Here is a 20543-nt window from a genome sequence, read left to right on the forward strand (position 1 = left end):
GATAGGTATCTAGGTCAATAAACAATACGTTGGCCCCCATCCCCAGCGTTGGCACATGTTATCATCCGCCTGCAATCCAAGAACCTTCCGAACTTATCTCCCTATTTATGGACCCCAAATCATCTCTGTATCGGGCCAGGTCCTCACAAGAGGCCTAACGGCCCTAACCAGCCTCACTAGACCCTAAACGCATCACTTAAACGACATTTGCCCCATAATAGGCCGACAGAGATCTTGGCACTTCTAAGCCACGCTTAGCTTGTCTGAACCACGTTGGCTCGAGGACACGGACCCTATAAAATAAAGCTTAGGCCCCCCAGCTGAAACCTCGTCTTATCCTGGTCCGCTGGGTTCGAGAATATCCTAAAGAATAGAGTCTGCACCTAACAGAGTGTGACTATTGCCATCGCTATTGAGATAACTTCATCCCATATCTATCTACAACTCAAAGCCGCCCAACATGTCTCCGCTCTGGGACATGTTCCGCGTGACCGTCTTCGGCTCAGACAACGGCGCCTCACGCATCGATACACCGGCCTTCGACCCAGCCCGCGACATCCCCTCCCTAGCAGGCAAAACCATCCTCATCACCGGCGCCGCAGGTGACCTCGGTCGCCAAACAGCTATCGACCTCATCCGTCACGGGAAGCCGGAACTTGTCTACGTCGCGGATCTCCCGCGCAGTGAGGATGAGAAACGGGCGGTGCTTGATGGTATCCATCACGATGTCTATGGGCATGAGCACTCCCGAGATCCCGCCGGCGACAAGACGCGAGTTCGATATCTTGATTTGGACCTCGGCTCGTTTGAGAGTGTCAGACAGTGTGCAAGAGGTTTCCTCGATGAGAACCAGCGACTGGATGTGCTGATCTGCAATGCGGGGATCATCCGTATGACTCCCGGGACAACGGCGGACGGGTACGAGGCGCATTTTGGAATCAATTATCTCGGGCATGCGCTTCTGGTTAGGTTGCTTGCGCCGGTGCTCCTTAGGACGGCGGAGAGAGAACCCGAGGCTGGGCCTGCGGCTGATGCGCGGATCGTTCTTGTTTCGAGCGAGGGGCATGTTTTTGCGCCGGAGGGGGGTGTCGAGTTTGATGCCGTCAAGACGGATTGTGCCAAGATGGTATGTGCTTTCCCCAAAGTCATCCAAAAGCTGAGAAGAAGACGGACGATTCTAACCCTGTGCAGTCCTACTCAACCCGCTACGGCCAAAGCAAAGTCGCCCTCATCGGCCTGATGAAGAACCTCAGCCGCCAGTACCCCCAGATCAAATGCGTCGCCATCCACCCCGGGCGAATTCTGACGGGGATGGCAAGGTCTCTCCAGAAAGAAAGTCTGCTCGCATGGCTAACGAAACCGATTGCGCCGCTCTTCTGCGTGCCCGTCGCTACGGGTATCAGGAACCACCTTTGGGCTGCGACGAGCCCGGAGGTGGTGAGTGGGAGATATTATGAGCCTGTTGGTGTACCGGGGACACTGTCGGCTGTTGCAAACGATGAGGCTTTCTATAAGCGGTTGCAGGAGTGGACGGATGAGGCGTTGAAGGGGGTTGATGCCCCTATACAGATATCAAGCTCTTGAATGTGTCATATTCCGCGAGGAGTAGAGTCGCGCGGAGCAAGATGTTGTTGTTCTGAATACGTAGCATGTGGTTGGGCCACTAGGGCTCCTTTTGTCGGACAGAGTCTTTATAGGCCAGAAATACCATGGCCATTTTTCGAGCGGGAATTAGCCTGACGGGTTACTGTAACGGACGACAATGAGGCTCCAGTCCTAACAAAGTGTCCTCTCGGCGAACAGGTGGCATCGGACCGAACGGGGCCTTTATAGGTCGCAGACCCTATTCTCTTCTGTAGTTTATAACGAAGGTCTTTGTATTGGCGTGATTTACCAACAATGTAGACTGCTACATCTGCAGGTTCACATTGAAATACCATCTTCGCTCAAGCGGTCAAGATCAAGGCGGACATTCACACCGGAATTTCATGATATAAACCTGCCCGTCTTTATGCCCAAGTGCGAGAGCCCGATTGCGGGTGGCAAAGCAACTGAGCTGGCGGTACTCGAGCGGGAGCCATAGCATCTTCTCTCCTCTGACTGTGATCCAGCCCTCGGCAATTGTTATCTGGGGATTGGGCTCTTTAGTAGCAAATTGGGACTCATCGCGGAAGACCTGAAATACATTAGCGCACGGTTGAAGGGGACGATTAGCATGCGGATAGTATATGCAATGTAGGTTATGCAGTTTTGGAACTTACGTAGTTTGTTGCATTCTCTGCATCCACAGTTCTCAGCAGAGTGCCGGTCATTGCATCTATGAGCTGCAAGGTGTAATCACTGCAAGATGCGACGAGCGTCGTGCTATCTGATGAGAACAGAATTGTTTCGACGGAAGCACTGGGCGATCCCCCTTCGGTCCGAATCATCTTGCCGGTCTCGGTATCCCACAACCGGACCTCATTGCCACGGGAACATGAAGCCACTCTCTGGCCATCGGGGGAGAAGATCAGGATCCGTATCGGACTGGAAGTGGAAGGTTCGCGTTCGTTGGTGGCACAAAAGTCGCTGTTAGTATCCCACAGCCGGATGGTATGATCACTAGACCCGGATACGAGAACCCGGCTATCGGGCGCGTAGGATAACGTAAGAACAGCATCGCTATGCCCACGAAGGGTGTGAATCCTCTGTCCAGTGCCAGTATCCCAGAGCCGAATGGCGGAGTCGTCGGATCCTGAGGCAAGTATCTGGCTATCCGAAGAGAATGCTAGACTGTGTATTATGCCGTCGGAATTGCCTTTGATTATCCAAAGTAAGCGGCCCTGTGTACTCCAAACGCGCATAGCACCTAGCCTGGTACCAGTCGCGATCATCTCGTTATTTGGTGAGAAAGCCGTAGCCGTACTCCAGCCCAGATGGAGGTGCTCGTGGATTACTGGTCTTCCGCTTGTGGTATCCCAGAGTCGGGCAGTATCATCAGCAGAGCACGAAAAAACCAACTCGTTGTTCGGAGAGAAGGCTACACTCTGGACCATGCTGGAATGCCCCTGGAGGACATGAAGCTGTTTGCCTGTCTGAAGTCTCCAAAGTCGGACGGTCTTATCATATGACCCCGAGGCGATTATCTTCCCATCAAACGAAACTGCAACAGCACAGACTGGATCTCGATGCCCTTGGAACCTCAGACTTTCAAGTCCGGTTTTGGCACGCCAAACCTGGATAATGCCATTGCAAGTACCCGAGACAGCTATCTGACGGTCTGCAGAGAGGTGTACGGCCCATATCGAACGTGGACCGCTCTTAATCCTCCGAACCTGTTGACCAGTTCCCGTATCCCAAAGTCGAAGCGTATTGCCACTGGACGAGGTAATTAGCTGGCTATCCGGAGAGACACCCACCATTTGCACAGCTTCCGAAGGGCCTGAAATTGTTCCAAATTGTGTGCTCCAAGATGGATTTGTCGACGGTAAGACAGCCATGATGCTGAGAGCCTCCTTTTCAAAAAGGCTTCGAATCATCGACATCCGAGGGGAAAACGCAAGCGCTGAAATGTAAAGCTGCATTGGAGCAATCTTTGAGATTTGCACGCTTCTGAGAAGAAAACGCCGTGCTTCATGTAAGAACGCTATTAATCTTGAGTTTGTCTTCTAGTGGTTGATGTTAATCAAACAGTTCCTGGTGGCTGACAACGAGGGAAATTGAGCTACCTTTATATTTGCGAGAAGAGCATTCACAGCATCAAAACATTCCAGTCCTCGGTTGATGATGCTCATAGCCTCGAACCAGTGGAGAAAATGAAACTCCAAAAAGTCCAGCATTGCATCGCTGCTCCAAGTATCACTGTCCACGAAGTGATACGCCCAATGACGACAAGCATATTGCAAGTCCTCGGGAAGAGACTGGGCAATACATCGGCTTTGGATATCTATGCACCGTGTTACATACCCAGACAGACCGCATATATTTCTTTTGAGAGTGAGGTCCATGATCTCAAGGCATTGCGCAGCTATCTCACCGTGCAGTCGAAAGTTGTTCGGACGAAGAGCAGATCCGATGTCGAGAACCAAAGGCTGAAGATGTAAGCGAAGGAAATGGTGGAACTCGTTTGGCCCAGGTGGCGTCTCAGAAATCGGGCGAATGAAATCAAGGGCTCGAAGCTGCTGAACAATTCTGTCTCGCGGAACGCGGAGGAGACTCGAAAGTGCCTTGGTAGAAAGTGGCTCGAAAAGAAGAGCAGCTGCACTAAACAAATCTCTGAAGTTCTCCTTGTGCATTCCTGACTCTGAGCCGGCTTTCTCTAGCAAAGCTTCCATCACGGTATAATGCCTGTTCTCGGCTGCCCACATAAATGGTGTGCGGTGGTATATGGGATCCCTACAACGCATATCTGCGTTGTTTGTGAGTAGCAGGTTCACGACTGCCGCGTGCCCACGCTCAGCAGCCCAAGACAGCGACGTTCGACTGCACTGGCTATCCTTGGCCTCTACCTCTGCATTGTGCTCGAGCAGAAGTCGCACTATTTCTGTATGTCCATTCCCAGCTGCCCATAAAAGCGGCGTTCGGCCACACCAACTGTCCCCAGCCTCTACTTCTGCTTTGTAGCTGAGCAGGAGCCTCACCATTCGCTCATGCCCAGACCCAGCGGCCCAGGACAGAGGCGTCCGGCGACAGATGCCTTTCCCAGACGCGGTTGGCCGCATCCTGGGGGCGGGGGATTTCATGGTTCCATCCCCACGGTCCCAGGTCAGAGGGATCCTACAGTGGTGTGTAGACCTAGCATCTACCTCAGCATCATGCTCAAGCAGAAGCGTTAGGACGCCTTGGTAGACAATCTCAGCCGCCACCGGCAGCAACGGCTGACTTACGTCCGCACCTTGCTCTAGGAGGAGTCTCACCACCAGTTCATCATTTCTCCGCACAGCTTCAAGCAGGAATCGCGCGTGAAGATCGTCCCTTGACTGAATCTGCCCGTCTTGGGTCATCACGAGCTCTATTACCTCGGCACTCCCATTGCATATAGCATAATAAAGAGGCGTCGCTTCGCTGAATTCTGTCGCGCCCACGTTGGCCCCTGCCTTTAGCAGAGACCTCACCGCCTGCACATGTCCGTTCAAGCAAGCCCACGCAAGCGGTGTCCTCCCGTGCTTATCAGCAGCGTCAACACGGCTGCCTATCCAAGATAGACCTTCCCAGTAGCCCCTGGTCAAAACCTCCACCACAGGATCATGGCCATTTCCCGCGGCCCACGACAATGCTGTTCGTCTGTAGGTGCCGTCCCTTATCTCGGACTTTGTACCAGACCCCGACATCAAGTGTTTGACAACTTCCGTGAGGCCAAAGTATGACGCAATCATAAGGCTAGTCATACCGCTGGGCATTTCCAAGCCCGTAGACTTCCAGTAGATCAGAAGCCAAGTTTTACAGGCGGTCCTTGCATTGCAAATATCAAGCAAGGGTGCCTTTACCGCGCTATAATCGATGTCTGACTCTGACAAATGGACTGTCCAATATCTGGAGGAGTATTCCAGAAACACATAGTAACCGGTGAGCCAGGTTTCTCCTCCCGTAGGCAGTGTATCACTCCGAAAGTCAGCAAACCGTAGGTACTGAAGACAGATCACGGCGAGGATACGATGGGATTCTCGCGTCTTGAACGAATGCCGCCACAGAATCCGGGAGCTGTTGCCGGACGATTTCGTTTGGGACCCGTTAGCCAACAGGAGGACTTTCCCTGCACTTCGGTAGAATGACTGAAACCATCCGTCGGACGCGACCTGTTGGAGCAGGAACTCTTTGGCTGTTTGATGCAGAAGATAGATTCTGGTGCCCACAACCATGATGAATAGGCCGCAGAGGTCCCTGATTTGCTCACGAAAACGAGAATCCGGCATGAGTCGCATGTCTCGGTACGATTGGTGCTCATCTCTCAGCGTTAGTGCAACGTTCAGTTCTTGCAGGGTGAGGGGCCGTGCGGCCGCAATGATAATATGCAGGATTTTTCTGGCCTGCTTCGAGTTCTTGCTCCTGGAAAGTATCCACTTGTAGGCTTCATCAACAGTCTGCGGGAGGGTGGAAGTCGCCTCGAAGATTCGCTTTTTACTAATGCCGTCACTATCATCAACGCTTGCCTCGATCAGATCCAGAGTGAGATAGACCCAGAGGTAGGTTCTATTTGGAACGGACGTAAGTCTCACGAGTAGAAGGTCTCGCTCCGCTTGCGTAAGCTCCAGCTGAGCTCTAAGGGTGTCAACCCTTGCTCTGATGAAGAGGTTGATTTCTAGGATCTGTCATCAACCTCATGATACTGACGAGATTTGGTGCAGATTGTTGGTGCCAGCATTTCATTCAAGATAGTAAATTGTCCTCGGGAGCCTCGGGCTCTCTGTTGGATCAGGACGATGGTGAAGATACAAGCATTGCCTAGCCGTAATGTGGACGGGAGGCTACTTTGTTGCGGGATTACGCGGCCTTACTACATTAATGATGTGATAGCCATAAGGCAGCCAAAATGGTCCGGGGTTTCTGTTTGACCTGTGATACGCGGTCGACCGGAATATGTAAATTGAAGCAAAGCATAACACTTGACCTAGGAGACCACACCAATCAGAAAATCCGCGTCTATTAGCAAAGGTTCTGGTGGTGCTTTTGGTCCAGGATTGCTACTAGATGGTCCGCATAGTAGTGCGGCTAATACAAAAAGAACAAGGAATATACTTTATGTACTCATGTTGAGATATTCTCTGAAAGGCACAGTAGACTAAGTCGTAGATGGGCTATATATATATTATGGAATGATTTGGTGGGTAGGATTTGGTGATGGAAGGCCGGGGAGGATGATAACAAACTGCGTTTGTAGGCGTGACCTTGGGCTACAAGTAACTAATAGGTCTCTTTGTGTAAGCTGTAATATTACTTTACAGGGATATACTTAAAGCCTTGGACCTCGAGTTAGAGTATCCAGCCAAGCTACTGCCCCATCTGCCCTAGGTTTAGACTTATTAGAAGACCTGCTTGGCCAGCTGTAGCCAGAGAGCACGCGACATAGTAATAATACAAAAGGATTAAAATACAACAAACTTGGCATCATGCGAACCGGGACCGAAAACACGCCATGAATGTCGCGATCAAGGCCTGGATCATGTCATAATACTAAACTCAGCTGGATTCCAAAGCTTGAATTGCTAGCCTGGATAAACCCAACGCCACACAAATAGAACGAATTTCAACCTTGATTTCCTCTGATTGTTATTAGACCGCCTATCAGTTTCTCATACTTCCCTGTTGGATATCTTCCACTGGCAAGTTAGCAAATGGTGTTTGTTAGTGGGGCTGCATTGGTCTCTCCCACATAACTTGTTGTTCCTGGTCACAATCCTGGGTAGAAACTGGTGGATAATCTAGAGACTGATCTACGGAATAATCAAATCAATAAGCCTTATTTTGATTCCCTTCCAATCACCCCAGTAGTCTTTTCCAAGTAAATGGTCACTCAATCGACCCTGGGCCATGGTCCGGGTTTTCATATACGCCAGTATATTCCCTCAAAGGCCCCCACTAATCATTATTCTTCTCATCAAAGCAGATACATAAACCGGCGATCAGTGATATATCTACGCCAGGCGCCACAGTCACGACGTAAGTGTCATGCCCAAAGAAAATATGGCGAGCGGTGAAACGCTTTCTGAGGATGGAAGCCACTGGCTCGCCAGTCTCTTCGTTGACAATCTTGGCCAGGTGATCCATCCAGTTTCCTTCCATTATCAAACTGACTTTCTTGCCATATCGGGGGTCAGTATAGGTGGCGGTGGCCTTGGAACCAATGACTAGGTAGGTAATAAAGAGGTTAGTTATGTGCGGAACAAGACCGAATATCAGTCTGATGATTTCTCTTCTCAGCGGCCGCGAAAATGTTAGAAGATAGTATAGATGACCACTACTCACGTTTAAAACTGCTTCTAACCTCACATATTTTGTTTCCATCGGGGCCCTCCATGACAAAGGTTGTATGGAGATGCATGTGCTCCTTGCGAAGATCATACAGGTGGTTGCCATGCATGTCTTCCACTTTCTTGCGCCCGGAAATAGAAAAGAAAGCACCATTTACTTTCAAAATTGGGGCCCCACTGTCAAGCTTGATTTCGAAGCTGTCCCCGGAGAGGGAAAAGATTTTTTCTTTCAGACCGATTGTCTGCGGCTCCGTTGCAATGAATCGCTCAAACAGCGCGACGGGCTGCGACACGGGGCGCAGATAGAGAGGGGAGGACATTGTAGATTTTGGCTTTCGTTTCAGGAAGTAAAAAGAAAAGAATGGGAATCAGTTTAGGAGGGGGAATTTGGTGTCTGGTAATGTCAATGTTATAAGCTTTTCGTACCTCAATATTTCTAGCTAGCCGGCTGTTCTGCATGAGAGGGTGAGTATCTAGCCGAGGCTGAAAGCTTCATAACTGAGAAACTAATCCTTTTTTAGTTTCAAGCTCCGGTTGGTCTCACTAACCTGACGCGCACTAGTATAACGAAAGTCTGCTTGAGGCGCGTTTGAATTGGCGGATCTGCTAGCGTAGGACTGCGGCTGAGGCTGTGCCAGGATAAGTCGGTATGGAGCAGGCTGAAGGAAATCCTTGCAGAATCTTAAACGTGAACCTTGCAGTCACTTGGTGGCGGACCGTAGGGGCACCGTGGAGGCTTGAATTGATGCCAATTGGCAACATCGTCTAGACCAGCGATCGGCCTCGCAAAGTTATTGCGTTTTGACCAATGAAAATGCGCCAAGACTAGCCCAAGCGGCTGTTGATTCTCCATTAAGTCTAGCTTCAGGTCCACTCAGCCAAATGGTCGATCTATATTCCGCTTTACTCTAGGCTTCGGATGGCAGTCTGCATCTAGTATACTAATCTAGGGATGGTGCATTGTGCTGTAGTTGAAGCCATATTCTCTCCAAGCTGAAAGTCGCAGCTTCTACGGCTGAATTGCTGAAATAAGTCTTGTCAACTATTGCGGAGGATGTACCTAGATCAAGTACAGTTTTATCCACGCCTAGTCCTAGTGATCTCCCGCTTCTCATGTATAAAGACGAGTCTGTATGCCACCCTGTGGACATCAATCTGTTCTTTTTTTCAAACACATTATTTCCAATCTACTGAACTTAACCAAGAGCGAATAAATAATACACCATGGTCGTGAACGAGACTTATCACCTGACGGGGATTGATGGCCCCCCTCCCTTGCCTCTTGACCTTCACGAGCACAAATTCCATATCGCCATCCAATGGGGAATCATATTACTCACATCCTGTATCGCGCCTCTGGTCCTCTACCCAAGTCTACACTGGGGGGCTGACTTGGATCTCAAGATTTGTTGGTGTTCCACCCCTTTGTCTTCATATTGTCGGCTACAATGCCGGAGCTCGTGCTAACTAAGTAATTTGAAAATCAGCCCTTAGTATAGCCAGCGCCATCCTAGGCGCATCGACCTTGTATTCTCTGGGCTTACGAACGTGGCGGCTCCTTAAACCGACGCCAAACTGCCGACCGCTTACATTGGAAAGTCGTTGGAGTGTATGTTCTCTGTGGCCCTCTTCTTCTTCTTCTTCTTCTTCTTCTTCGTTACCCTTTCCCCACGCGCAATGCAGAAAGAACAGTTACCAAGAAGGATGGCCTAACACAATCTCTCTTTTTTTGTTCTTGATATATAGTTCGACTTCTTCCACTGGAACTATCTTCTGGGGTTTATCCTCGTTACGATTATCATCGTGGTCGGCCTGCTCCAAGAGCCTCCCAGTGTCCGAATGACGTCTCTGCCTCCGTCGATTCTTCTCGTACAAGTTGGCCTCACCCTAGTCGTCGTCGGCGTCCTGGCAAAGCTTCGCGTCCGGCAACCATTCACGGTCTCCTCCACGCCCGCAGGCCAAGTCTTTCGACCTGGCATCCTGGTAATCATCGAGGATGTCGTGGGGGTAGATGGAGGCCGAGGCCGGTTATATCGGGCAGCCCTCATGGAAAGGTATGCAGCGAGCCGACGGTTTCAACGCCTGATCGAGGATCTCAACTGGTTCTGGGGATTCGGAGGGCTTGTCATGGGCGTTGTGCTGATTTCGATTCTTGCGACGGTTCACGCTCCGACTTTTGCTTATGGCTTGGGTGAGTTTAGTTTCTGTTTCTTGAATTCTCCATCTCCTATTCTCCTTTAAAGCGTTCACAAGTCTTTTTTTTTTACCCTTTTTGCAAGGCCCACATCCAATCTTCTACTTCATCCTCAAAAGGGAACCCGGCTGATATTCTGCGTCTCCTCTGCTTGGTAGGCTGGACGATTCCATGGATATGGGCCGGCGTCTGGGCGGTTATCACTACCTATTGGGTGAAATCCGCCTTGATGGAGGAGAAACTCACCTGGTCTGAGAGTCAGATGGCAAGCTTGGCGTAGATCCGTTTTGTTGTGCCGTCCAGGCAGATTTAAGGGAAACCACGAGGGAAGTCTGTCTGCCATCCTTAGATCGGCCGGCGACGAAGATCGACATAGTGTGTATAGCCTTGATGACGACGGATTGGATGGACTATGCCAGGGATGACTGAAATGGAAGCGTTCTTGTTATGCAGTGCAGGTTGCCCAATTCTTGATGTGAGCCGGGACCACGAGTGATTGAGTCCAACCTCATTAGTTCTCTATGAGACCTTTCTTATTTACCCCTAGAGATTGTTTTTGGTTCTGTCAAATGGTGTTGGGTAATAAGAGCTATATTAGAGAGATTCTACAGGATCATACTGATTGCAAGTGTTACCAGTCGTATTCTAAAAACACGAAACCCCTCAAACTTGCTGTACTCAAAGGACCTCCTCTATCTGTTTTCTGTCAGAGCGACCTTGCCTCACTCTATAGACATGAGAGTGCTCACCAGGGCTCCTAGTCATTACGTGGTCCCTCATGGATCTTCTAGGTACTATGGATTCTCTCCTCGTGGCTGAACTTCACAGTCAGCGCCAAAGCGCTGTGTTGAACCCGCGACAAAAAAAGCAAAACATCAAAAGAAAACCCTGAAAATAAATAAAATAACAGCAATCAATGGACTTCTTCTGACCCCTCAGCCCAGCATATGCCTTTAATACCACACCACCCTCCGCCCTCCCACCCCCCGGCTGCCGGAGTTTTCTACCCAACCCTCGGACCAAACCACCATCTCCGCATGCGTAGCTCCGCCCCATACCATCCCGGCACATGTTCATTTTCCAAGGTAGATTGTCCCGGCGCAATATCTACCTTGTGTAGATGCCCAATAAAACGCGCAGTGTACGCCCTCATGAACGGCTGCGACAATGTTTGACGCAAAAACTCCCTTTCCCTTTCCATCTCCCCGGGCGGGTGATGATGATAAGAGCCACCACCACCATCACCACTAGCACAAGCACTGCCATCGTCGTGTGGGAAGAAATGAGCGACGAGAAGATAGCGGAGTGCGATTCCCAGCGGAAATGTCGAACACAGTGCTCCATACCCCCCTGCAAATGGTCCGTGCGATAGCGGCATCGTGTGGATGATTCTGTGTGCGTGCAAAGTCGGATTCCGCTCGTTGTAGTAATTGGGGTATTCCGGCGAGGAGGAAAAGGGAATAATCATTCCAGCGGAGGAGGAGGAGGAGGGTGCGAAATGAAGTTCATCATCCGTCAAATGGTGGTCATCGGCCTCACCATGCGCGGCGGCGGCCATGTGGATGGTGGTATATAGGAGGATGGAGCAGCTCCAGTACAGGCAGCTCATATGGAGAACTGCAAAGTCCAAATCCACCTGTGGCGTTGGAAGGGGATTGTTATTGATTTCCGAATAGTGAATGTGATCATAGGTCCGCAGCTCATCTCTCATGGTATCCCTCCAGGCAAGTAACGCGTTCTCAAGGCGGCTGCATTTCCCAAGCAAGTCGACGACCCGAGTCCTGTTCGGATTACTAGTAGTACCACCTCGCTCGGTAGTACTAACGGGTCTTGCTTGGATGGCGTCCAGCTCCTCCAATAAGCCCGGGATCTGGACCAAGATGTCGCTTAGTTCGTCAAGGGGAGACTTGGGTGTGTTTTTCCATGGAGCGGTCATCCATTTACTGTCGCTAAAGGGTGAACGCTTTCTTCGTCCCACGCCAAGAATAAACTACAAGATATATTCAATGCATATTAGCGATGTGGTAAGCGAGATTTGAATTGTGGGTGTTGAAAAAAACTTACTGACACAATCCGACCGCTTACTAGTAGGTACTTTCCCGCTTGGCTCCATTTCCTGTGGCAGCCCCTGTTCATGAACAAGGCCATTTCACCATCCGTGTGGGCGTAGTAGCCATTAACCTGTTGGGTGGGATTTTTGTCTTCGTTTGGAGTCCCATCCAGGTTGTCAGCGCCATAGAGAATCTTAATAACACAAACATGAGCATGGCAAACCGCAAACGCTCGTCGGCTAAAGCACGGTGAAGGGAGCGGTGCAGAAGCAAAAACTCACCTCATAGAAACGGAACAGTCGCACAGCAGCCAGAATGCCATCACCCGTGGCCCTTTGCGGATCATGCAGCGCGATATGCATCTGATGCAGCGCCATGCGGTGCGCCTCGAAGCCCTTGAGCCTCAGCTGGCTGTCATGGTCTCTCGTCGCCAGCATGGACAGGCCATGGGCCAGTGTAATCAAGCGAAGCGTCTTTTCTGACCGACACAACGCGTCAAGGTGTCTCAGCCAGCCCGCAGAGGAGATATGCGAGGCCTGCGCGGAGAAAAGCCGGCCGTTTGGAAGGAAGGCTGCCAGATACAGACCGACGTACCGATCTTCCCTGGCGACTCTCGCAAGCGACTCATGCAGGGTGATGGTGGTGATCACAGAACCTGCACCTGCTGCTGGAGCCGCCCCGCTTCTACTAGTAGTACGCACAAGCGTCTGCCCAGAGACGACCCTGGCAGACTTGGCGTATGTGCGATTCTCGCCGTCGGTCGAGTTGAGCCAGACGGAATGGTGCCGAGTGTACCCTTCGCATAACAGCCCCGCTGCGACGCACTGACTACAGAAAGGAGTCTTCTTGTCGCACTGCAAGATTTTTTTCCGCCACACCCGGGGAGAATCAGCATAAGATACTTAGGATGGGTGGTACTAGTAGGCAGCTCGGGTGTATTTTTCAGGGAAACGTACGCGTTTCTTTCTCCTGTGACATGTCGTGCATGGACCATCTTTCCCAGGCACACCAACCATGTTAACTGATCCCAGTCAATAATGTTCGCCAAGGGTGCATATGGTTGTGCAACAATGGTTGATGGGCTAGTTGCTCTGAAAACAGCAGCTTGTTCTGCGAGCAGAAGTGGAGGAGAGGTGGCCCCTACATGTATCACTCCCCGCAGTTCTGGATTGCAGCGGTATCGAGCTCGGAGAACAGATGATTGGGGACCTCGAGTCGCGATTCGTGCGGGCCTCAATATTATTTGTTTTTCAACGTCATTCAGTGGCGAAGCTCTTTTCCCATCCCTTGGCTTCTAATCTTATTTGGGCAATTCGGTTGCAGTGCAGGTGGATTCTAATCCAAAAGATGGCCCTTTTTATTGGTCCAAACGGAGTCGAAAACGAAATGGCCCCCACGATACGATCCTGGGAAGAGCTGAAATCGTGGAAGTGACTATCCATGCCTTTCTGCTGCACCCAACCGCCTATGTGTTATGGGTGCGCCACGCATTCTTTGTAGTCGTTGGTACCAGCGAGATTAGTGAATATACACTGATTATGAAATTCCTCGCCATAGAGAGTTCCAGTCTTGAACTTATCAGCTTCTGGATGTATCAAAGGGGCGCAACATTTACATTTTTCTTTAGGCTGACCTCCTCAACTTGCCTGACCCAACCCGTGAACCCGCTATAAACCCGACCCAGCCCGCCAAGAAATGGGTCGGGTCAGAAAAGTAATATTCCGCCATGAGTCTTGGCAGATAAGGCCCCTAGCCCTAGGAATTACTTGATTAGATTTAGTGGCTTGGCACATTCTAAAGGAAAAATACTGTATTATGCTAGCCTAATACATAAAACCAACCTATTACCAACCTTTATGGGCGTATTTTACGGAAGCAGAACCAACTACATATATTAAATAGTCACGTGGCGATTGCCTTTAGCACATCCAGCTCGACAGAGCCAAACATCTTCCATAAAGTCGATCTTGCCTCTTCCGCTGCTATTAAAGACGCAGCGACACTCGTCTGGAAGGATACTGGAAACCCGACTATCCTAATTAACAACGCCGGAGTCCATGTTTATAAAAATAGTTCTAGAGCAATTAGAAGATAAAAAATATCTTATATTAGAAGTTAACACCCTACCCCACTACTAGACCGTGAAGGAATTCCTGCCGGACAGGATCAAGTGTGATTATGGCCATGTTGTGATAATTACTAGCATAGCGAGCTTTGCGGGTGCAGGTATAATAGCAGATTATAGTGGGTTAAAGGCCGTGGTGCTTGTGTTTCACGAGAGTCTAGTGCAGGAGATTAAGTACTAGTATAGGGTAAAGAGTATGCACACAAGGTAAGTATATAATACAAGTATTACTTAGGTAATATCTTCTAATTAACAAGTAGCGTTATTTATCCTAACTTGATATAGACGCTCATGACAAGCTTACTCTTGCAACATCGTGCTGTTTTCGGTGCGCCCTTTGTCACAGCAAAGAGCGTAGCGCAGGTAGTCATTGAACAATTGGTCAAAGGAAATGGAGGTCAGATTATTGTGCCGCTATTCTGAGTGTCATATCTATAGTCCGTGGACTCCCTGGTTGGATGCAGGAGAGAGCGCGAGACATTGCCTCGGGGCTTTTCTTCAGAGTGCGAAATTTACAAGGGTTGAATTTGCGCTGAATGGGTGTCAACTTTATATGAGGCATACTAAACTAAATAAAAAGACACCTGGCAGTTCAAGTTGATGTTCCCTTGATTTCAGTCAGAATGCTGGTGGAATACTGCTCGAAAAATAAAAGAGTATCTTTGGCTGAGCGGCACCTCCTCACGCGAGCCTTCTATGTGTGGTGGGATAATGCTCGCGCCTTCTTGGGTAAACCGCAAGAGACGCTAGTAATCGAATACCATCTAGAATACGATCTCGAAGACATTGCCTAGGTGGCTATTGCCCGTCCCACGGCCACGTAAAAATCCTCCCCGCGCCCTCGGCATGCACTGACTCAGGTGGTATTCCGTCAGCACCGGCTGTTGCGGGTAACTTTCTACATTCCTACATCACCATTAAACCATGAATCACAGCTTATAGTGTGATAACAAACGCAGCTTTCTTCCCAAATCCTAGAGTAAACCCGCCCAGAACCAACAAAGCAGCCTTTGAGATCGCAGTCTGTCATCATAATGGGAGACGCAACTGAGACATCTCAACATACGATCCAAATCGGAGCCCATCCGCAATGCTTGCCATCCCGTCTCAAGATTGCGCACGTTGGATGCGGCGCGTCGGGGATTCTCTTCGCGCACAAGATCCGCCGCTGGCTCACCAACTACGAACTCACCATCTACGAAAAGAACCCCGTCCCAGGTGGGACGTGGTATGAGAATAGCTATCCGGGCTGTGCCTGTGACGTACCTGCACATGCGTACACGTTTACATTCGAGCCGAATCCCGACTGGAGTGGATTTTACAGCTATGCCGACGAGATTCAGGCGTACATGCTACGAACTGCGGAGAAATGGGACGTTGCTGAATTCACAAAGTTCAACACCGAGGTTGTGGACGCGAAATGGTGCGAGAGTGGGTTGTGGGAGCTCGCACTACAGGGTCCCGAAGGGCAGTTCACAGACACATGCCACGTCCTCGTCAACGGGTCTGGGGTCGTGAATAAATGGAAGTGGCCCGATATTGAGGGTCTGCATGACTTTCGAGGCACGCTGGCTCATTCTGCTGCATGGGATTCAACTATCGACTGGCAGGACAAAAGTGTTGCTGTCATCGGAAGCGGCAGCAGCTCGATCCAGATGGTTCCCCCTATCAGCGAGACCGCGGCAAGTCTGACGGTGTTTATACGCAATCCGACCTACGTCGGGCCCATGGCGCATATGCCGATATCGAATAAAGAAGCGGACCCAGACGCCAAAGATCCTGGCCCAGCTGGGCGTCATCGCTATACGGAGAAGGAAAAGCAAAGGTTCCGTGAAGATCCAGGGTATCTCTTGAAGTACCGAAAGCAGATTGAGAAAATGATGAATGCTGGGTTCCACTCGTTTATTCGCGGGAGCCAGGCCAATATTCGAAATAAGGCATACTGGCAGGGTAGTATGCAACAATTGCTGGCGGGGAATAAGGATCTCAAGGACTTTCTGATTCCCAGCTGGAGCCCAGGGTGCAGAAGACTGAGCCCTGGTGAGGAATATCTCCAAGCTTTGCTGAAAGACAATGTCACAACCTGCACGCAGCAAATTGGCCGTATAACACCAAATGGCATTGAAACTGCTGATGGAGTCGAGCATCGCTTCGACATAATCGCTTGTGCAACGGGATTTCATGTTCAGTATCTGCCACATTTTAAAATCACCGGCAGAAACGGCGAGGTCATGCAGGACCAAGAAACGCCAAATGTCTATGCATCTGTTTCCATCCCCGGCTTTCCAAATTATTTTGTTGTCAACGGGCCTCGTGGCAATTGGGGACAGGGCTGCGCTCTGCCTTCCCACGAGACGCAGATCGAGTACATCCTGCAGTGCTGCAAGAAGCTGCAGGAGGATCACATCAAGTTCATGATGCCCAAACGAGAACTCACTACTCAACTCAACCTCTACATGGACTCCTGGCACAGTAACCGCTCGATCTGGGCTGAGGATTGTAGGAGCTGGTACAAGGCAAGTCTCACAAGGAAGCAGGCTGTTGATGGATCTGTTAACTGATGGCCGCACTCGTAGGACAACAAACCCAACGGTCGCGTTTAGATATGGCCCGGGAGCATGATGCATCACCTGAAATACTTGAAGCGGCCACGATTCGAGCATTATGAGATCGAATACCAGGACGCGCTGAATCCGTTTGCATTTTTGGGAAATGGTTTTACAATCACCGAAGAGAAGTACCCTGAGGACTTACCAGTCGACTTTATCCGAAGCAGTGAGGATCAGGAATGGGATATCGAATGAGCGAGCAAGTGATAAGAACTTGGTAGAGGGAGCGTCCGCACCTGTAATGCTGACGAGGTTATTGGTTGGGTTGAATGGTGTAGGGAGCGGATTCAAATATAGTCAATGTTTCTTCAGTTTTTTTTTCTATCTTTTCTTTTTTTTTTTTTTTGTCGCTGCTCGGCCCCGAGCGTGTTGCAGCGCGTATAATGAACTCGGTCCATGAGAAGATAGCCGAGGATTCCAAGGCACTGACTAACTGCCACTGACGTGAAGGCGGCTACAGAAGTAAATATATTGTGTATGTAACGGATCTGACATCGCCAATTGGACTGTTAAAGCATTAGCGACAATGAAGCAGGCCGATATTCCAGTTCCCCAAGTTTCGGGGCAAGGAGGCCGTCCTTTGTATGCCACCATCTACATGTACCTCACCACATGGCTCTTGCGCAACATCGTCTGGTATCTCACTGGCCCAAACCTCGGACATGACAAGGAGATTTCAGTCGCGACACCAGGACTGGGTAGCGGCCAGGTTACGTGCAACGTCTGGATGCCGGAATTCCCGCGCGATGCACGTCGTCCGCCAATGATTCTCATACTCGAGGGAGGGGGGTTTGTGTTAGGACATCCTAAAGACGGCCGAATTAACAATCGTCTCCTTGCTGATAAAGTACACTTCTATCCTGGATCGCGAGTCCATCACGTTCGCATTTGCTGACAACTGTATACACAGACTGGAGCAGTTATTGTATCTGTTGCTTATGCAAAAGCACCTCGCTATCCATACCCACATGCGTTGCTGCAGGCGTACGACGTGTTGAAATGGATTCTATCACCCCCGGCCAGCTTGGAGGGAATCAAGGTCGATCCGCGTCGCGTCGCCATTGCCGGGAATTCTGCTGGCGGAAATTTGACAGCTGCTCTGACACTGCTTGTCTCTTTTACACAAGGCCCCTGCGCCACCTTCCGAGACGCACTACCGCGAGATTTCCGTCAAGTCGCACAACTGATGCTGTATCCGAGCCTTGAAATAAACCATCCCTATCGAAACCGGTTGGCCCGCACGAGCTCTGAAGCGAGGCGGCACAGCCTCCCTGCTTGGATGGCTACCCTGATGGAGAACTCTTACCTTCCTCCGTCTGTGGATCGAGACCAAATATTCATCGCTCCGCTCATCGCGTCCAATGAGCTACTGGCGGAACTACGCCTGCCTCATTCAATACTGATGACTGGGGGTTGGGACAGTCTGAAGGAAGAGGGCCAGGCTTATGCGGAGAAGCTACGGGTATCTGGCGCCGCTGTGACCTTTAAGGAGTATCCGAGAGCAGTACATGGGTTCTCGCACATCAGGCCGGCTCGTCAGAAGGACTGCCAGAGTGAGAATTATGAGGATTGTTGGCGAGCCATCTGTCAAGCTCTGGAGGAAAGATTTTCGGAAACTTAGTATAGAATCAGGATTCACTAAACGACATATTCACCAGCTACGCTTCATACATGTAGTGTTGAGGATAATATATACGACCGCGGATCAAGATCAAACGTGAAACTGTGGTCACCATTGGTATCCTCAGTCACTCCGTCTTCTGACGTGGACCGTGGCACTGAAATCAGGCACGTTCGCCGTACCGAAAGTTAGATCCTTGGGCCTCTGAGCCATCTCCTCCCACTCATATTTGGTCAACAGTTCGATGGCCATCAGTTTGATAACAACAAGAGCCAGATGTCTCCCTGGGCATGCGTGTGTACCTGAGTTGCAAACGTCAGTCCTCGCAAGTGAATGAATGCCAAGGATTGCAAGTATCAGAGATCCAGAGCACAACAGGCCCTGCATGAAAAGAAAAAAAGAAAGAAAAAGCAAAGAAATGACTGACCATGTCCGAAACTAAGGAACTTGTTACTCGGCTGGCTTGAGGCAACAGGGTCCCCGACAAACCGAAACCCTTGGAAGCACCCTGGATTTTCATATATGATTGGATCGGAGTGCACACCAGCAAGTGGTAGGAAAACTCTTGACCTGTAGGGTACGTGGATTGAATTGGCGTTGGGCGCGGTCTTCGACTGGCTAAAGGTGTATCCTGATTTGGACATGACCATCCTGCCGGGAAGGACCAAGGCAATTGCATGCATTCTCTGGGATTCCTTGATGAAGCTGTCTAATAATTTCAGCTCGCCAAGGGCTTGTTGAGTCCACACCCCGCCGTATTTACCGAGCACTGTCTCGAGCTCCACTCGGATTGGGTCTGCATACTCGCTACGTGGATTGCTGAGTAGGTCGAGGATCAGATGAGTGGTTGTCATGGCTGCCAGGACCGGTCAGTAACAGTCTCTGTGTCGAAGATAAGTTGACGCGGGAGACAAGACTGGGGTAGAATGTTCTGATCGCTTACTTGTTGTATCAATAGCAGCAAACATCAGGCCCATGAGCCTGCCGGCAACTGAATCAAGGACTCGCATCCTTGTATGCGGGATTTTGTTGAACATACTGCACTAGAAATGGAAGAAGGGTGATCTCATCTCCCTTTTCTGTACTGAGGCTGACGCTCTCTGTTTCAATCGGCTTGGTGAGATATTCCAGTACCTCGTCATGCAGGATCGACTTCAACAGCTTGAACCGTTTCATCCCGGGCATGAATCGTGCCACGAACGCAATCATGATTTCCGGCAAATGCCGGAACAAAAGTCCCTGGAAAATAATACCATTGGCCCAGTCCGACGCGGTTCGGGTCCAGTTTACATCGCGGGCGTAATGTCTGCCCACGAATATCCTGCTAGCAATACATCCGATGCCCGTCAGCAATTCCTTGTGTAGTCGCACATGATGCCATTTGCCTGTGGCCGTCTGAACGGGGATTTCATCTCTCGGAGGGAAGCGTTCCCTAAACATGTGCTGAACTTCATCCTGTATGATCGGGACAAGGTTTTTGATGTTGCTACTGACGGACTGCCTCACGAAATTGACGACATCGGTGTGATCGTTGCCCAGGAAGTATTTGAGATGAAGCGAGTCCTCTATTACCTCAGAGGAGCTGAAGACCGAGCTGGGAACTTTTCGCGCCTCGTCAAAAGCAGACGGCGGTAGAATGTAGCTATTGTCTTTCTTGAACACGCGTGATTTTGTGGAGTACTAAAGACGATATCTCGTCAACAAGGTCTCTTGACTACCGCCGTATTCTCGGCAACCTACCTTATCGTATGCGTCGACAATGAGCTGTCTGGTTGGCTTCGACTTGGCGAATGCCAGAAACCATGGAGAATCGATATCGGGGATGGCAGAGAAATAGTGCCGGTAGACGGAAAGGAACGTCTTCCAGCCCACCCATCCCACGAAAAAGAGGACAAGTATGTTATGGCCGGTCAGCCAGCCGATCTCCAGAGTGAAACTGAACATCTTTGTGTCGAGCCAAGGAAGGTTGAGGAAAGGATCTTTGGATTTCCTGATGT

The 20543-nt window shown here is 50.2% G+C and overlaps 7 protein-coding genes across 7 annotated transcripts; 4 read left to right on the top strand and 3 right to left on the bottom strand.

The window, feature by feature from the left end:
• The first annotated feature begins 330 nt into the window (after window positions 1–330).
• BJX68DRAFT_152574 (uncharacterized protein) lies at window positions 331–1638 on the top strand. The gene is made up of 2 exons (XM_071036691.1): window positions 331–1126; window positions 1192–1638. Exons 1-2 carry the CDS (start codon window positions 461–463, stop codon window positions 1582–1584), a joined length of 1059 nt encoding a protein of 352 aa, XP_070895927.1. The 5' UTR covers window positions 331–460; the 3' UTR covers window positions 1585–1638.
• A 322-nt stretch (window positions 1639–1960) lies between these two features.
• Window positions 1961–8266, bottom strand: BJX68DRAFT_269887 (uncharacterized protein; the record flags this gene model as incomplete). Its single annotated transcript, XM_071046462.1, has 5 exons — window positions 1961–2176; window positions 2262–3357; window positions 3946–6230; window positions 7615–7823; window positions 7942–8266. 5 exons carry the CDS (start codon window positions 8264–8266, stop codon window positions 1961–1963), a joined length of 4131 nt encoding a protein of 1376 aa, XP_070895928.1.
• A 904-nt stretch (window positions 8267–9170) lies between these two features.
• BJX68DRAFT_269888 (uncharacterized protein) lies at window positions 9171–10420 on the top strand (the record flags this gene model as incomplete). Its single annotated transcript, XM_071046463.1, has 4 exons — window positions 9171–9354; window positions 9446–9555; window positions 9693–10137; window positions 10260–10420. The coding sequence occupies 4 exons, from the start codon at window positions 9171–9173 to the stop codon at window positions 10418–10420; spliced, it is 900 nt and encodes a 299-aa protein (XP_070895929.1).
• A 723-nt stretch (window positions 10421–11143) lies between these two features.
• BJX68DRAFT_277910 (Zn(II)2Cys6 transcription factor domain-containing protein) lies at window positions 11144–13207 on the bottom strand (the record flags this gene model as incomplete). Its single annotated transcript, XM_071048418.1, has 5 exons — window positions 11144–12130; window positions 12205–12384; window positions 12473–12846; window positions 12889–13045; window positions 13148–13207. The coding sequence occupies 5 exons, from the start codon at window positions 13205–13207 to the stop codon at window positions 11144–11146; spliced, it is 1758 nt and encodes a 585-aa protein (XP_070895930.1).
• A 2143-nt stretch (window positions 13208–15350) lies between these two features.
• On the top strand, window positions 15351–17120 carry BJX68DRAFT_257287 (flavin-containing monooxygenase; the record flags this gene model as incomplete). Its single annotated transcript, XM_071043309.1, has 2 exons — window positions 15351–16825; window positions 16934–17120. The coding sequence occupies 2 exons, from the start codon at window positions 15351–15353 to the stop codon at window positions 17118–17120; spliced, it is 1662 nt and encodes a 553-aa protein (XP_070895931.1).
• A 331-nt stretch (window positions 17121–17451) lies between these two features.
• On the top strand, window positions 17452–18546 carry BJX68DRAFT_269891 (alpha/beta hydrolase; the record flags this gene model as incomplete). The annotated part of the gene is made up of 2 exons (XM_071046464.1): window positions 17452–17772; window positions 17836–18546. The coding sequence occupies 2 exons, from the start codon at window positions 17452–17454 to the stop codon at window positions 18544–18546; spliced, it is 1032 nt and encodes a 343-aa protein (XP_070895932.1).
• Window positions 18547–18669: 123 nt separating this feature from the next.
• On the bottom strand, window positions 18670–20490 carry BJX68DRAFT_269892 (cytochrome P450; the record flags this gene model as incomplete). Its single annotated transcript, XM_071046465.1, has 5 exons — window positions 18670–18848; window positions 18974–19402; window positions 19490–19527; window positions 19586–20226; window positions 20287–20490. The coding sequence occupies 5 exons, from the start codon at window positions 20488–20490 to the stop codon at window positions 18670–18672; spliced, it is 1491 nt and encodes a 496-aa protein (XP_070895933.1).
• Window positions 20491–20543: the final 53 nt, after the last annotated feature.

Source organism: Aspergillus pseudodeflectus, assembly GCF_044049435.1.
Source record: "Aspergillus pseudodeflectus strain CBS 756.74 chromosome Unknown BJX68scaffold_43, whole genome shotgun sequence".
Classification (NCBI taxonomy): Eukaryota; Fungi; Ascomycota; class Eurotiomycetes; order Eurotiales; family Aspergillaceae; genus Aspergillus; species Aspergillus pseudodeflectus.